Below are 16285 nucleotides of genomic sequence, written 5' to 3'. Positions count from 1 at the left end.
CGAACCAAAGTGTTGCAGGTTCGATTTCCAGTCAGTGTACAAACCTGGGTTGCAGGCCATGACCCCCAGCAACTGCACATTGATATTTCTCTCTCTCTCTCTTTCTCCCTCCATTCCCTCTCTAAAAATAAAAAAATAATAATAAAATCTTAAAAAACAAAGAAAGGGGATTGATGTTTTGGGTGGATGAACACTGGAAAGGTATCTTCCTAGCTATACTACTTCCCTATAATATGTTCAAGCATTTATTTATTTATTTCAGAAAATTCAAACCTAACATGACCTGCATTAACATAAACATTAGTTGAGGAATGTGTAATAAAGATTATAGGTGCCTAAAGACAAGTGCTTTAGACAGAGAAATTAGTAAACCTGTAGTGTATGGTAGCCAAGTAAGTGCAGAAGGCCAGCTGCCTAATTTAAATATTTTTTAGTTTCCATGACAGTGCTGTCTGATAGGGAAAAAAGCAAGCTACAAACATAATTTTAAACATTTTAGTAGCCACCTCTTTTTTAAATGAAAGAGGTAAGTTCATGTTAATAATATATTTTATTTAACCCAACATCCATAATATTATCATTTCAACATGTAATCAATATTAAATAATAATAATGATCTACTTTACATTTTTGTACTACATCTTCAAAAATCTGATATGTGTGTTTCATTTACAGCACATCTCAATTTGGATACAATAATTGGAAATATCTGATCTGTTTTAGACTTCCTAAAATTTACAGTTAAATAAGTAAAGTTGTAATCACATATTCCATTATTTTATACTATCTCTCATTAATTACACAGGATACAATTAATTCATGTCATGAGTTTCAGGTACATCCCACTGAGCTGACCCATCGCTCTGACTGCTCCTCCTGTGCAGAAGTGATCATCAGTGAAATGCCATGCAGAGATTGTGGGCCTCTACCCCAAAAGACAAAAATAGCTAGAAACTGGGAGATACACTCATTCACCTCTTTGTTTACTCTAGATGATAAATAATTTTTTCATCGATTGACTAAACAGTGTTTTAGTAATTTTTGAGGGGTTTTTTTATATTTAAACAATCTAGTTTCCTTAGGAAGAGTTTTTCTGAAATTCTGTAATTGCTTGTGGGGGTCAGGAGATGCTGATAAGTGCAAATCACTGAAGACAAAAGGCAAGCAGCTGACATTGTCTCCTGTTGGCAATTCTTGTGGACAGCTGTAGGTATTAGCAAGAGACAATGGTCAGTGTGCAGAGCACCAAGGCAAGACTTCCAGGTTGAATGACAAGTTCTCAGCTAACAGTAGAAGCCATTTGGATAATGGTCTAAAAGTAAAATCTTTTAAAGACAGCCCACATCTGACAACCTCTAGTCTGGTGCCAGGGAAAGTCTCCCACCAGACAACGTAGGTTCCAGTCCCTTTGGCCTAGGTTCTCACACTCTCCTCTCTATGTTATTGCCGAGCCTGATGGGGCCTCGACTTTTCTTATGCTTTTTCTTATTAGTATTTTGATTTGAAGAAGGTAGTGACAGCTCCATCTCCCTTTTCTTGGCATCCCAGTCTTGGTCCCTCTGGTCCAGCGGCAGCCCCTTCTGCCTGGCGATTCTGCGGTGGTCACGGCACTCGGGCTCGGCCCTAGGGAAGGGGGAGACAGTGACTCTCAGAGACCACTCAGGAGAGACAGACAGGCTTTGAAATGGACCTCTCTTCCGACCCTCTGCACACAGCCTGGGCACCTCAGAGGTCCAGTCCAAAGGAAGGAGGCCAAGGTCAAGCATTTCCAAGTGTACACCTAGGGAGGTCTCAGACACTAGAAAAACTACTTGGAGATGGAGAAAACCAGAGTGCCGGAGTGAGATGTTAACAGAATCAGACAGTTAGGCGCATAGCTTGAAGGAGGTAATTCTTGAAGTGCTAATTCTTGAAGTGCTTGCATTTCTACAACAAACAGCATATTAGTAGAGGCTGTTTTTCTTAATTTATGTGTATTTTTATTTTTCTTAATTATGAAAGCCATGTATGTTCATTATAAAAAGTTTAAAAGTACAGAAACATATATGAAAATAAAAATGGCTAATAATTGTGTATGTACTGGATATATAGATGGATTCATGTAAGAAATGGTTACTGGTGATAGGTAGGTCATTAGACAGATGAATGAATAGATATTCACACACACGTGAACAATGAGAAGTGTACATATGTACCGGTGCATATATGGGTCAAAGGTGAGTATGTGACTTGCCTAAAGACATTGGTGAAAGCCACTTTACAGAAACAAAATTCGAGCCAGTATGAAGACCAGTGGAATTTGAGAGAATAGTATGTAAGTGCAAAGCATTATACAAAGCACAATTCATTCAGAGGATAGAAAATCTGCAAGTCCCTCAGCACCCCTTCTCCCAATAAGCTGGCAGTGAAGTGACCTCTCAATAATCAGATCACATACATTGTGTCCCTCAATATTCAGTGTCCCTCCTCTGCCCTGCTCTTGTGACCCTTGTCACTTCTATCTTGTATTACTGTTATTTATGTCAATAAGTTATCTCCTGTCCCTGACAGGGAACTTCTTGATGTCCCAGTGCTGTATCAGATTTATCTTTCAATTCTTTTCAGTATCCAGTTCAATGCCACACACATAGTAGGACTCCAAAGTATTTGTTGAATGAGACAGGCACTACTTAGTGAAGCTGGATCAAAAGTTGAATTAGGTAGGATCCCTCAGATATTCACAAAGTTGTCAAATACTGTCTAAGCTTCTTTTAAACTCTCTTACATTCTTTCTCTTTATCATGTTCACCCAGGAGCTCACTCAGTTGCAATGTGAATTTCTAAGAAATTCCTTAATGATTTTTTTACCTATAGTCTAAGTGCCTTCAATCCTATCTCAACAATACTTCTTCTTCTCCTACTAGAAGAGTAACTTAGCTGAAGCATCTCTTTTAGCTTGTCATTTCTTTAATGAGCTCACACTCGTATGTTTGCCCAGCTTCCTATGGCCAACCACTAGCCCACCTGACCTTGTTCTCCACTTCTCTCTGGTGTGACAGTCTGCTCAGCCAGGCCGCTCATTTTTCCACTGCCCTTCCACCTCCTCACATGTACATACAACCTGTGCACGTTTCCAACCTGGTGTCTTTCCTCCCAATCAAGAATCTTTCTCCTTCCTTCATTAGCCAGGTCTTAGCCATCTTTCAAGGTCCAGATTCATTTCTCCTTAACCAGGATTTCTTCTCTCTAAACCCCATGACTGTCAGAGGGAAGTTCTTCATGGGAGATGATGGTAAGTAGTGATGACTTACACATGATGCGTTTTTTTTTTTTTGTCTGCTCAGCACTCTCTGCCCACTTGTCCTAGTAACAGCACTCCCAACTATTTGGAGGAACCACTCCTCCCCCACTTCACTTATCCTGGGGTGCCTTTCATGTTCAGCCACCCTTTGGTCACTGAGAGGGGCCAAGATCACTCAGAGAAAGTCAGTGGAGGGAAGCAAAGGACAGGACCCTGAGGAATTTCACCAATTCACTCAGGACTGAGTAAAAATAGGTGCTTAGAAAAAATTAGGAGGAGAAATAGATCAGTAGACAGAGAATTAGAAGAGAGTAGCATCAGCTGCAGCAAAAGACAAGCGTTTCAAGAGTATCAGATATCAAATTAAGTGGAGGCAAGATATGAACTGGGAAGAGGCCATTGATTTGGGAACAAGACTCCCTGGCAGCACGGATGAGGGCTGACTTAGCACAATGATAACTCTTATACCATGTCCCATTTTCCAACTTGCTGCTGTCCTACCTCTCTTATCTGAGATCATTTCTGTATAACCTAAAATAATAATTATAATAATTATATGTTATGGCATTAAAATGATAGTAATGTATAATTACAAAAATTATAATTTTGTATCACGTATAAGTAATAGATTTTACATAACCTAACACACTATAGTTTCTACACCAAATTTGTCATTTCAGTAAAAAATGAATAAAAACAACTCAAAAAATAGTTGTCTGAATTTCCTCCTTTCGTTTTCATTGACCTAAGATCACTGAGTCAGCAAAGACCTTGGTCACAAGCTCCTGTTTCTCTGTCCTCTCAATAGTGAGAAATGAATGGAACTTACTTCTCCAGGAATGCCACACAGGCTTTCTGCCCGTAGATCTGTGCGATTCTCTTTGGTGTGTCTCCAAAGAAGTCGGGGGCGTCGATGGCGGCGTGCAATGCATGGAGAGTTTTGAGCACATTCAGATGGCCTGACTCAGCTGCAAAATGAGCTGGGGTCCAACCCACATCAGTGACCAGGCAGGGTCTGGCTCCATATCGTATGAGGAGCTGAAGCACCTCCATATTCCCTTAGGTGTGCCAAGAAGAAGTAGGAGAGGGTTAAGATTAAAATATTTCTGCCAGCCGGAGGCCAGAGCTAATTTAGACAGCACAGAAGAGGGGAAGAAATTGGCCTTCAAGGGCCCTCCATCTTCCTAGCATCCTTCCCTCCTTCCCTTTTTTCTCCTTAGGAAGGACCCATCACCCCACCCTTACCCCTGAAGAACTGAGCTCTCACCCAGGGTCCAAGGCCCTATAAGTATTCCCTCTACTCCTTCCCAGGCACTCTCTTCCCCGTGGATTCCTGCAGCCCGGACTGGAAATTGTGCTTTCTCTCCCAAGTCACTCCACCCCTTCCTATGCTGGCACCGACAGGGCTGGCTGCTCTTGGCAGTCCCAAGGCTGATTTCAAAAACAAATATTTTGCTACAGCATGGATGGACCTTGAGGGCATTATGCAAAGTCAGACAGAGAAAGACATAGGTGAGTCAGACAGAGAAAGACAGATACCATATGACCTCACTTATGTGTGTGATCTAAAAAAAACTGAAGCCAAGCTCATAGGTACAGAAAAAAAGATTATATTGGTGGGTTCTAGAAGTGGGGGGTGGGGTGAAATGGGTGAAAGTGACCAAAAGGTACAAACTTCTAGTTATAAGTTCTGGGAATGTAATGTATAGCCTGGTGACTATAGTTAATCATACTGACTACATATTTGAAAACTCCAAAGAGAATAGATCTTAAAACTTATGACAAGAAAAAAAGATTGTAACTATGGATAGAGATGGATATTAACTACACTTTTTGTGGTGATCATATTACAATACATACAAAAATCAAATCATTATATTGTACACCTAAAACTGATAAAACGTTATATGTCAATTGTACCTCAGTTAAGACTATTTGAAGTCCCACATACATTATAGCTAGGAAAGATTGATTGTACAGGCTTTCTACTCAGATAGGTGGGACTTCTTATCTGACAATAAATACCAGTTACTAAATACCAGTTACTAGTTTCTATGCCACCCCAGACAAGCAATAAATGTCTACAGCTCATTTTCCTCATTTGTAAATTAAGGATATCACCACTTACTTCACTGAGTTCTTGTGAAGTAGAAATAAAATCACAGACATGAAGTACATATGACATATAGCAAGTGTTTGCTAAAAGGTCTCTGATATAGCTACCATGACATTGCACTTAAATTTTTGCAAAATCCTCCCAATTGATTTCTCTATAGCCAGTGTTGCTTCCTGCCAATCCATTCTCTGAGCACTTGTTTGGAGGTTCTAGCAGGGGAGCGCAGCTACTCATATACCCTTGACCGAAGACCGGTCCTCTCCTCTAGTTGGGAAGGTCGTCCTCTTCGACCGAGCGCGCAGCTTCGGGAGGGACGCACATGGATTGGTGAGGGAGGAAGGGGACACCCGCCTAGCCAGCCAGATCAGCCGAATCAACCCTGGCGATCAATGGGGTGACAGATGTCGCAGCCAGATTGCCCTAACATCCCCTGCCAATCCATTCTTTATACAGGAGATAAAACAAATTTTTACAAAGCAAAGCGGACTGTAACATTTTCTTAGTTAACATTCTTCAATGACGTTCTATTGCCAAAGGCCTTGACAAGCTCATTGACTGAATATTTGCCACTATCCTCCTCCAATTCTATAACTGAGCCATGTTAGGCATGGGAAATACAGCAACAAACAAGAAAAAGGCCCTGTCCTGCTACAGAAACAATGCTTCATCCCTGTTAGAGGTCAGGGGGCAGAGGACCGATATTAATTGAGAGCAGACGATGTGCTGGGCACAGTACACCCTTTATCTCGCTGAATCCTCACTACAAGACTCCAAGGTAGCATTATTGTTCCCATTATACAGATGAATAAACTAAGGCCTACAGACATTAAATAACTTGGTAAGGTGCTATTCCCAGTAAGTGAAGGTGCCAGGATTGAAATGTCCCAATTGGCTCCCAAGAAATGTTCTTCTACTTCCCCACACAGACTACTGACTGGTGCTTTCATGAATGATGGACTCAAGGGGATGGGTTCTACCTCGGCATTGTCCACTCACCTTTGATTGCCGCCCAGTGAAGTGGGGTTCGGTCATTCCAGTCCACATCCTTGTAGTTTGGGTCACAGAGACCTTTCTTCAGAATCTTTTTCACTGAATTGTACTCCCCTGCAGCCACAGCTTGGTGAAGCTTGGTCATGTCTGACATTTTGGTCAATTCCATGACAAAAAACAACTGTGGGAAAAACATGCCACTTAGGAATTCTCCACAGCTTTTTATTCCTGGTGAGGAATCTTTATCATAAATTTGCATCCAGGTTGCTTCATGTGTGTGCTCTGCTGAGTGTATTTGGATCCTAGCTCCTGTGGTTAGTGTGTGCCCCTCATCTGCCCAAATCTATCAATGGTTCCCTTCTGCCTCCAGGACTACAGGCTACATACAGTCATGGGCTGGCACTTGTTATTTGTCCTCAAACCACTTTCCAGGGCTGGTAGTGTGACTCTGAGTTAATTGTGCAATTCTGTGCCTTACATTCCTCATCTGTGGAACGAGAACAATGTGCTGAGGCTGTTGTAAGGGTACAGTGACAATCCACATGAAAAGTCTGTACTGGATACAGAATATATACGCCATGGAAATTAAATACCATTGCTACGTCAATTCAGGAGATGGACAAAATGTAAACATACAAATAAAATGGCTAAAATTATTTACAGCATTAACACACAAACCAACAATTCTTATTGTCTTAGATGCTTGGGAATCCTTGAAAGTCTTTCACAAGATTCATAAGGTCAAAATGACTTTAATTATAATATGAAAATATCTTTGGCCTTGTACACAGTGCTGACAATTGCCCTGATTGTGCACATGCAAAGGGGTAGAAAAGCTGCTGGTGTCTTAGCACAAGGAAAGGAGCCATGGGCAGTGGCCCTAGATGGGACCAGCAGTCAAGGTAACCTTTACTGCCACACACGTGCAGTTAAAAAAAAAAGCTAATTTCAGTAAAGAATGTAAAGCAATAAGAATTATTAGTTTTTATAAAATTTTTAGCCTTGATTATATGACTTAATGAAAGGAATTTTAAAATAATAAAATATGTCAACATGTGGAATGCCTGCATAACTCCATGAACCCATATGTTCTGTATGACAAGGACAGAATGTTGCAAAATCTCACATGGGAACAGAGACCAATTCAAAACAGGCCAATGCATTTTAGTGCAATGAAGTTTAATTTAGAGTATGAAAAGCACACAGGTCATTTTAGATTCCAACTGACATTCAAAGCACTACCACTTGTCCAGTTTCGGTGCAGTATCAAAAAAAAAATTCACAGTATCTGAAAAGGATATAAAATACTCCTCCTTTTTCCAGCTTCATATATATGTGTCAAACCAAATTTTCTTTATATACTTCAACCAGAACAACAAACTGAATGCAGAAGCAAATATGAGAACACAGCTGTCTTCTATTAAGCCACATATTAAGAAGATTTGACAAAAAAGTAAAACAATGTCACTCTTCTTCACATTTTTTTATTTTAGAAAAATAGTTATTTTTCATAAAAATATTTGTATTATTCTCTATTGTGCTTATGATTTTTGCAAGTGAATTAATCCACATTTAAAAATTTTTTTGTTTTAATTTCTAATGGGATAAATATCAATAGCTATAATCCATATTAAAAAAACTCCCTTTGGGATTCTCAGTAATTTTTAAAAATGGAAAGGAGTCCTGAAACCAAAAAGTTTGAGAATTACTGATGTAACAAAAAAGGGGCTGAGATATAGGGAAAAAAAGAATGAGAAGAGAGGCACTTGAAAAGGGGCTGTTAGAAACATCTCTTTGATCCCAACATTGAAGTTGAGATGTTTAGAAGTTGGAGTCAAATACAGTTGTGGTCCAGCAGCAGCAGCTGCCAGCACACTTCAGAAACCAAATTACTGGGCCCCAAATCAGGCCTACTGAATGAGACACTGGGGTGGGAGGAGCAATCCGTGTTACAGTCAGTCCTCCAGGTGAGTCTGATGTATGAAGACATATGAGAGCCAACCCAGAGTCGGAGAGAAGGAAGTAACATTATTTATGTGCAATGTCCGAAGTCTTATGATGGAGGTGATTTTCTGGGGACAGAAGGAAAGGACATTCACCAAGACTAGGAAGTAAAGGGCACTCTCTCTCTGAAAGTGACCTAAGTTGGGTCCCAAAAGAATGATGAACAAAATAGAAACAGAGGGCCAGGCAAATGGAACAGGCTGACAGCTGTCAGAGGGGAGGGGAAGGGGAAGACTAGATGGAGGAAGGTGAAGGGACTGGCCGAAGAACACACATGCATAACCCGTGGGCGCAGACAGCTATGTGGTGATGGCCAGAGGGAAGGGGGGTGAGGGCAAGGGGCAGGTGGGCAAAAGGAAGGAAAATGGGGAACTCTGTAATAATATAGACAATAAAAATAAAGAAAAAAGAAATTATAGAACATGGAATAAAGTTTTTTGTCATGTACAATAATACTACAAAATATGACAGCTATAGTCATTCTTGTTACAGCTCTAAGTTTGCTTATGCCATTCACTTGAGGGGGTTTCTTATGCTATATAATGCTTAATAGCATAAATTCAAAATAAAAATATTTTAAATAAGTTTTATCAGCTATAATTGAAATAAAATTAAAGCCACAAACATTATTTTTTTAGAAAGGATTTTCTTATGGTAGTGTCATGTATTTATGTATCTGTGTGTTTATTATGGTTTAAAGACAATCATCTCTGATAAAATATCTAGAGATACCCTATGTGGAATAATTAATTGATTCATCTTTTAAACAAATTATTGGACATTTCCACTGTGCAACACAAAATCATGTACTTCTTGTTATAAAATCATTTAAGAATTTCATCCAATGTTTTGCATGTTATGTTTCTATTTTAATATTGTAACTAAATTTATTTTTAAAAAGTTAAAAAAAAAGCAGGAATAAGTCACCTTGGGCGCTGACAGTGGCTGAGGGTCCCAGCTCAGGCACAGCACGTCTGTGGCGGGAAGGCACACTCTGCTGAGTGCAAGCACTTCACCTCTAGGGTGTAGACCAATGGTCCGCAGATTTTCTTATAAAATGCTAGATAGGAAGTTTTTTAGGTTTTGTGGGCCAACAGGTAAAATCAAGACTGTTATGTAACAAGAAAAACTCCTGCCTGCTTTAACAGGGATGCGGTCCCCTAGGAAAGAGCTGGTGATGGTGGGCAAGCATGCTTTGTGACCAGTACCGCTCGGCCGGAGACATTCTCAGGGCAAAGAGCAACCTGCCTGAGTGGGAAGGGCTGGCAGGTGGGATGGTCACTTTCATTCTGCCCCCAGGATGCTCAGATCCCAGCACACTCTCTCTCCTCTCCAAGAGCCCAACTGTTACAAGTTGGCAGTTGGCGGGAGGCAAGGTGACTTCACCGGACTAGGGCTTCACTGCTCAGTGCCCTGTAGTTGCCCCAGCAGAGTCCCCAAAGTGTAGGTGGTGAGCGGCAGGGCCCTGAACAGTGGCTAGGCACAGCATTGGGCTCCAGAGGCAAGTGCTGGGAGGAAATGAGGGACTTGGGACACAAAGAGTGACCTCAGCTGGCTTCCCCAGGCCCATATTGCTTGCCCAGTGAGGCCCACCTCCATAGGTGCTGACCACGAGACTACCGAAACAGGGAGGGGGACAGATTTTCCCTGGAGATTACAGTTTTACCAGCCTCTGGTATGTATGAAGTACCTAGGATCTTGTTAAAATGCACGTGCTGATTCAGTAGGATGGGGATGAGGCCTGAGATCCTGCATTTGTAACAAGTCCACATAGCAGCTACTAGTTCACACACCACACACTGGGTAGCAATAGCTCTGTAGCTACAAACTGGGGAGACAGTGGAAGTAAGGTAGAAGCAGTCTGGCTGAATTGCTGGTGGGTTTAAACAGTAGATGCCTGGGCCTCAGACCAAAGGTGTTTAGCATCTCTGAGTGGCTGGACAAAGACAAGGCTTTTAGCATGAAGCAGGTACTCAGTGCATATGTTAGGTAACAGAAAATGGTACAGGATTTTATCTTGTTTTCATAGAAAACCCTTATACTGGAGTGTTCAATCAATGATAAAATAAAATGATAAGCAAAGGTGCCAGATGGTTTCTAATCTGCAGGTATCACAAAAATCCAAACCATTTTTAGCACCAGTGCATGGAAGCCTCTCTTCCTGCCCTTCACACAAACCTTTATGCAGGTTGACACTTAAATAAACCCCACTTGTTTTACATGTGAGTTCATACCAAGAAAATTCTACAAATGCCCATGGATAAATTATAATTTAAGTAGACATCTCAATGGGTAGGTAGCTAAATTTATTTGCAGAGAAATTGATGAACTGATCCTAAAAACTCATGGAAATGTTAAGGGACTTGGAATGGCCAAAGAAACTGTGAAAAAGAAGAGTAAAGTAGGATTCACACTTCCTGATTTCTAAATGACTAAAATGATACAGTAATCATGGCAGTATGGTACAAAGTATGTCATGCAGCATAAAGATAGACATTTGGAACAATGGAATAGAATTGAGAGTCCCAAAATAACTTTACATTTACGGTCAATTGGTTTGCAACAAAGATGCCAGGAAAATTCAATGGGGAATAAATGATCCCTGAATGGTATTGGCACAATTGGATATCCATATACAAAAGAATGAAGTTGGTCCTCTACCTCATGCCATATACAAAAGTTAACTTAAAAATGTACAACAGACCTACAATATATGTCCTACAACTAAAACAGGGGAAAACAAGGAGGTAAATTTTTATCGTGTTGGGTTAGACAGTGGTTTACAGATAGAACAACAAAAGCACAAGTACAAAAGAAAAAATTAAATAAATTGCGTTTCACTAAAATTAAAAATGTTTGTTCTGTAAATGATACCTTTGAGAAAGTATAAAACAACTACAGAATGGGAGAAAATATTTGAAAATCATTTAAATGATGAGAAATTTGTATCCAAAATATATAAAGAACTGTTACAACTAAACAATAAAAAACAAATAACTCAATTAAAAATGGTCAAAGAATATAAACATAAGTTTCTCCAAAACAAATATGCACATAGCCAACAGTGCATGACAGGTGCTCAACATCATTAGTCATTAGGGAAATGCAAATCAAAACCACAATGAGACACCACTTCACACCCACTAGAATAACTATAATAAAAAAGACAAATAATAACAACTGTTGGCAAGGATATGGAGAACTTGGAACCCTCATACACTGTGGTGGAAATACAAGATGGCGCAGCCACTTTGGAAAGCAGTTTGATAGTTTTTCAAAAGGTTAAACATAAGAGTTATTATTATGTGACCAGTAATTCTAATTTCAGGTATATACCTAAAAGAAATGAAAACACATGTCCACATAAAAGCTTGTACACCAATTTTTACAGCAACATTATTCATAATATCCCTAAAGTGGAAACAATCCAAGTGTCCATTAATGGACAAATACAGAACGCAAATGTGGGATACTCACACAGTGGAATATTATTTGACAATGAAAAGGGAACAAGGTGCTACTACATGCCATAACATGGATGAATCTTGAAAATATGCTAAGTGAAAGAAGCTAGTCACAAAAGACCACATATTTTAAGATTCTATTTATGTGAAATGTCCAGAATAGGCAAATCTATAAAGACAGAACATTGATTATTGGTTGCCTAGCACTAGAATGAGGTAGGGGTGGGAAGTGCCTGCTAAAAAGTACAGGATTTTTAGCCCTGGCTGGTGTGGCTCATTGGATTGAGCGTGGGCTGCAAACCAAAATGTTGCTGGTTTGATTCCCAGTCAGGACACATGCCTGGGTTGCAGGCCAGGTCCCCAGTAGGGGGCACATGAGAGGCAACCACACATTGATGTTTCTCTTCCTCTCTTTTTCTCTCCCTTCCCTTCTTTCTAAAAATAAATAAATAAAATCTTTAAAAATATATTTTTAAAAAAGTACAGGATTTCTCTTTGTGGTGATGAAATGTTCTAAAATTAAATAGTGGACGGTGATGCTTTGACAGCTTTGAACATATTAAAAACCATGAATTGTGTACTTTAAGTAGGTGAATTTTATGGTATGTAAATTATATCTCAACAAAGCTGTCTATAAATGATACTATAAATTAGATGCTTTCTTAAAAGAACAAAAAAGTTATTTGTAGAAAACATACACAATTCACAAGCCTACCACTGACTACTAAAATTTAGCAAATTTTTCTTCACATGAATCCCTGTATATCTAAGTGTGCCTGAATCTCTATCTTCCTGGTACAGGTGTCACAATGTAACAGAGTAGCCGGGAAATATAAACTCTAATGAATATGAATAATCTAGAATAACAGCAGCAAACATCTGAAGACAAGAGTAATATAGCAATACTCACTGTCTTGTTTGAAAGAGACTCACTCAGTGCCAGCACGAAGTCCTAGCAGCCAGTCTTGTTGTTTAGCACCATGGAAACTGACCCCTCCTCTCTTCCTCATTAAAGCCTGTCAATTATCCTCAGCTTCACTGGGTGGTAACTCTCTAGTGGATGCGGACTGCCCCTCTGCTTTGCACTGAAACTGGTCAGCAATTCCAGTCTGTTTCCACAGTCCAAGTGTGGTCCCTGGCATGTTAATTTCAAATGGCATTTAATCAAAAAACATGAAACTTGGAAAACTGATGGGCAGTCCACAGGACACTGTGGAGTAGTGGGGGACAAGGTGCCCCCCTCACATTCAGGACCAGCTGGGAGAACTTGGACAAAGCCCTTAACTTTGCTGAACCTCTTATCTCACCAGTAAAATGAAGTTTTAACATCTTTCCCTAGGGCTGTGAAAGATGAGCAGCTGAAATAATTTATGAAGCTCCTGGCACAGGGTAGAGGGAGGGAGGGAGGAAAACTTTAGGTGCTTTCTCCTTGCCTCCCCTTTCTGCTCCCTTATTCTAAGCATCTACTATCTTTATGATGATGCTACTCTAAAGAGACATTCTTCCTCCTTCTCTCTCCCCTCCGTCCCTCTATCCCATACTTCCTTTCTCCTCTCACTTCTACTCCTCCTCCTCCTACTCCTCTTCCTTCTCCTCTCTCTCTTATCCTTTCTCTCTCTCTTTTTTTCTTTTCCTTCCTACATGTATTTTTGTATTTGTTTTCTTACTACCTTTCTCCCTACAAGTATTTATTTTCTTTCCACCTTTCTTCCCATGGGTATTTATTGAATGGCTGGTATCTGCCAGACACCATGCTGGACCTTGTGGAGAACAAGGCAGTCATTGTCGTCTCTTCCTTGATCTCAGAGTACAGAGAAAAAGACAGTCAGTAAGAAAACAAATAAATGTATACATGTAAAATTACAACTTCTGTAAGTTTCATGAACAAACAACGTGCAATGGCAGAGAGTAATGGGAGAAGAGGGCAATCATGGGTGTCCTGAAGTAGTGATGTTTGGCCTGAGACCTGGTGTACGAGAAGGTAAGCATCTGAGGTGCTAGGGAAGGTGTTCCAGGCAGAGGGAGGGAGACAGTTTAGATTAAGTGAGAAACAAAGAAGAGGAGGGTGCAGCTGGCCTACAGGGTGTGGGGCAAGTGGAACAAGATAAGATGAGTTTAGCATAAGCAAAGGCTAGATCATTCAGAGTCTCCTAGGACACAATGAGGATTTTACATTTTATTCCAAGGACAAGGGGAAGTCATTGAAAGGTTTTAAGCAAGGAACAAGATGGGGCAATTTATTTATATATATTTTTTAAGGTGACTTTGGCTTCTACTTGGGATAGAGGCTGAAGGGAAACAAGATCAAAAGCAGGAAGATCACTGAGAAGGCTACTGCTCACATCCAGACAGGAAAGAGTAGTGGCTTGTTGTGTTTGGCTGTGGAGATGCAGAGGAAAGATTGAAATCAGGAATTATTTGGGAGGGAATATTAACAGGACTTATCGATAGAGTCTACATGTGCGGTGAGGCAGATAGGGGGATCGAGGATGATTGGTGGACTTCTGATTTGACCACTTTGGGTGTGAAGGTGGTGACTTTTGATGGGGTAGCAATGACTAGAGCGGGGCCAGGCTTCAGTAGCAGAAGGATAGTTTAAATTAAATGTTTTGTTTTAAATGTGTTAAGTTTTGAAGTGCCTGTAAGGCATCCAAATATCGAATAGGAGTCCAGAGTTCTGCGATGCCCATTGGCAGATGTCAGCACATAGGTGGTATTTAAAAGTACAGGACTATGTAAGATAAACCAAGGATATAGCAAGTACAGGAAGGAAGGAGACCCAAGCTCTGAGGCCTGGTATCAGTTAGAGATCTGGAAGCAAAGGATGAATTATCAAAGCAGATTAAGAAGCACTGTCAGAGAGGTTGGAGGGAAACTGGGTGAATACAGCTTCACAGAAGCTATAGGCTAGAAGGAGTAATGGTCAGCCACATCAAGGAGGGCAGAGTGTAATGAATGCCTATGACAGTGTGGAAATATTCCCATCAGGCCCCTTGCTCACCCTCAAAGAACTCAGTATCTTAATACACTTTCTAAACATCAGAACTGTTCTAGTTCAGCTTGACTTTATTCAACAAATACATATTTGATGAGCAACTAATGAATGTGGAATGATGCAAGGATGCAAGGACAGAGTCCTACCCTCAAGGAACCTGCACTCTAACAAGGATCCGCTCATAAAAAGTGGTACTGTTGTCACCTGCAAACTGCATGCATCTGGGGCCACAGCTCCTACATGGTTCCTTCCCTAACATGCTTGTCCCTCACTTTGTGAAAGGTCACATTACCTCACTTTGCTCTTATGAAAAATCTATATTAGTACCTATTTTTGCTAACCGGAGAAATCCAAAGAGGATTTTCACTTTTTACAGAAAAAGGTAAAAATAGTTCAGGGTTGGTTTTGCAGCAGCCATTAGAGAGGCCGAGTGCACCCCAAGCAGGGAGAGTGGCCTCCTGGAGATCCTTCCCTGGAAGCACACTCAGCGTCCGGCACTGAGCCACCAGAGCTCTGAGCTGTGTCTGGGAGCATCTGTGCTTCATCCCCACTTACTTTGTGCATCTGTTAGCAAGATGAGTTGTAAGATATCATTCACAGAAGCCTAAGAGAGTGCATAAGAGTTTTATGTTTAGCATAAAACCAGATGTGATTAAGCATGTTTGGTGTAACTTGGTAGGCTATTTTGAGGTCTGGGAACACTCAACATTTTTTCTGTATAAATTAGTGGTCACTCTATCTTTGCTTACACCATTTCAGCTTACTAAAATTTTTATAGGAAGCTCCAGTTTTGGATAGCACGGAAAACCTGTAATAGGTTTCTGACCTTCAATCTTTTGACAAGCCATCAGCTGGTTAGGAAGTGAGGCAACCAAAGGGAGAGGTCCCCAGGATTTCTTGTAAGTCAAGGGTGAGGCAATGAAGAAATGCCTAAAAAGAGTATGTTTTGATCTATTTTTTTTTTAAATTTGACACGGACAGCACACAAAGCCATATAAAAGTAAGATGAAGATAAACCTTACCTTACAAAAATATTAATTCTTTGTATACAACTAGTAGTAGCAGGATCTGCTAATGGGATACTGAATTTGTGTGCTAACTGCCTTTCAATGTGACCTCGTAGTTGATGAGTAATTTCATCTGGGATTAATGTCAAAAATCTATCCTCAAGTGTCTCTTGCTCATGTCATGATAGGCAACAGAGTCACCAGCAAATATCTGTGGGCCAGCCATTGACCTTTGGTCACACTGACTTGGGCACTGGGACTAAAATTCCTGACCAAGGTGACTTCCATGGATTCTTTTCCTCCATAGAATCAAATCCATTTTCAAATCAGGATCGGACTCTAGAAATCAGGATTCAAAAATTCATTTTATGGATGAGAATATTGAGACCCACTGACATGAACTTATTTAATGAAAGTCACACTGCTACT

At 40.4% G+C, this 16285-nt stretch overlaps 1 protein-coding gene across 1 annotated transcript; it reads right to left on the bottom strand.

Annotated features, from left to right (window-relative positions):
- Positions 1-1026: 1026 nt before the first annotated feature.
- Positions 1027-12858, bottom strand: ANKRD66 (ankyrin repeat domain 66). Its single transcript, XM_028510756.2, has 4 exons — positions 12765-12858; positions 6393-6567; positions 4110-4338; positions 1027-1623 (listed from the first exon to the last, which is right to left on the bottom strand). The coding sequence occupies exons 2-4, from the start codon at positions 6553-6555 to the stop codon at positions 1422-1424; spliced, it is 594 nt and encodes a 197-aa protein (XP_028366557.1). The 5' UTR covers positions 6556-6567; positions 12765-12858; the 3' UTR covers positions 1027-1421.
- Positions 12859-16285: the final 3427 nt, after the last annotated feature.

Source organism: Phyllostomus discolor, chromosome 4 (genome assembly GCF_004126475.2).
Source record: "Phyllostomus discolor isolate MPI-MPIP mPhyDis1 chromosome 4, mPhyDis1.pri.v3, whole genome shotgun sequence".
Lineage (NCBI taxonomy): Eukaryota > Metazoa > Chordata > Mammalia > Chiroptera > Phyllostomidae > Phyllostomus > Phyllostomus discolor.
This window is presented reverse-complemented; position numbering and strand designations above follow the sequence as displayed.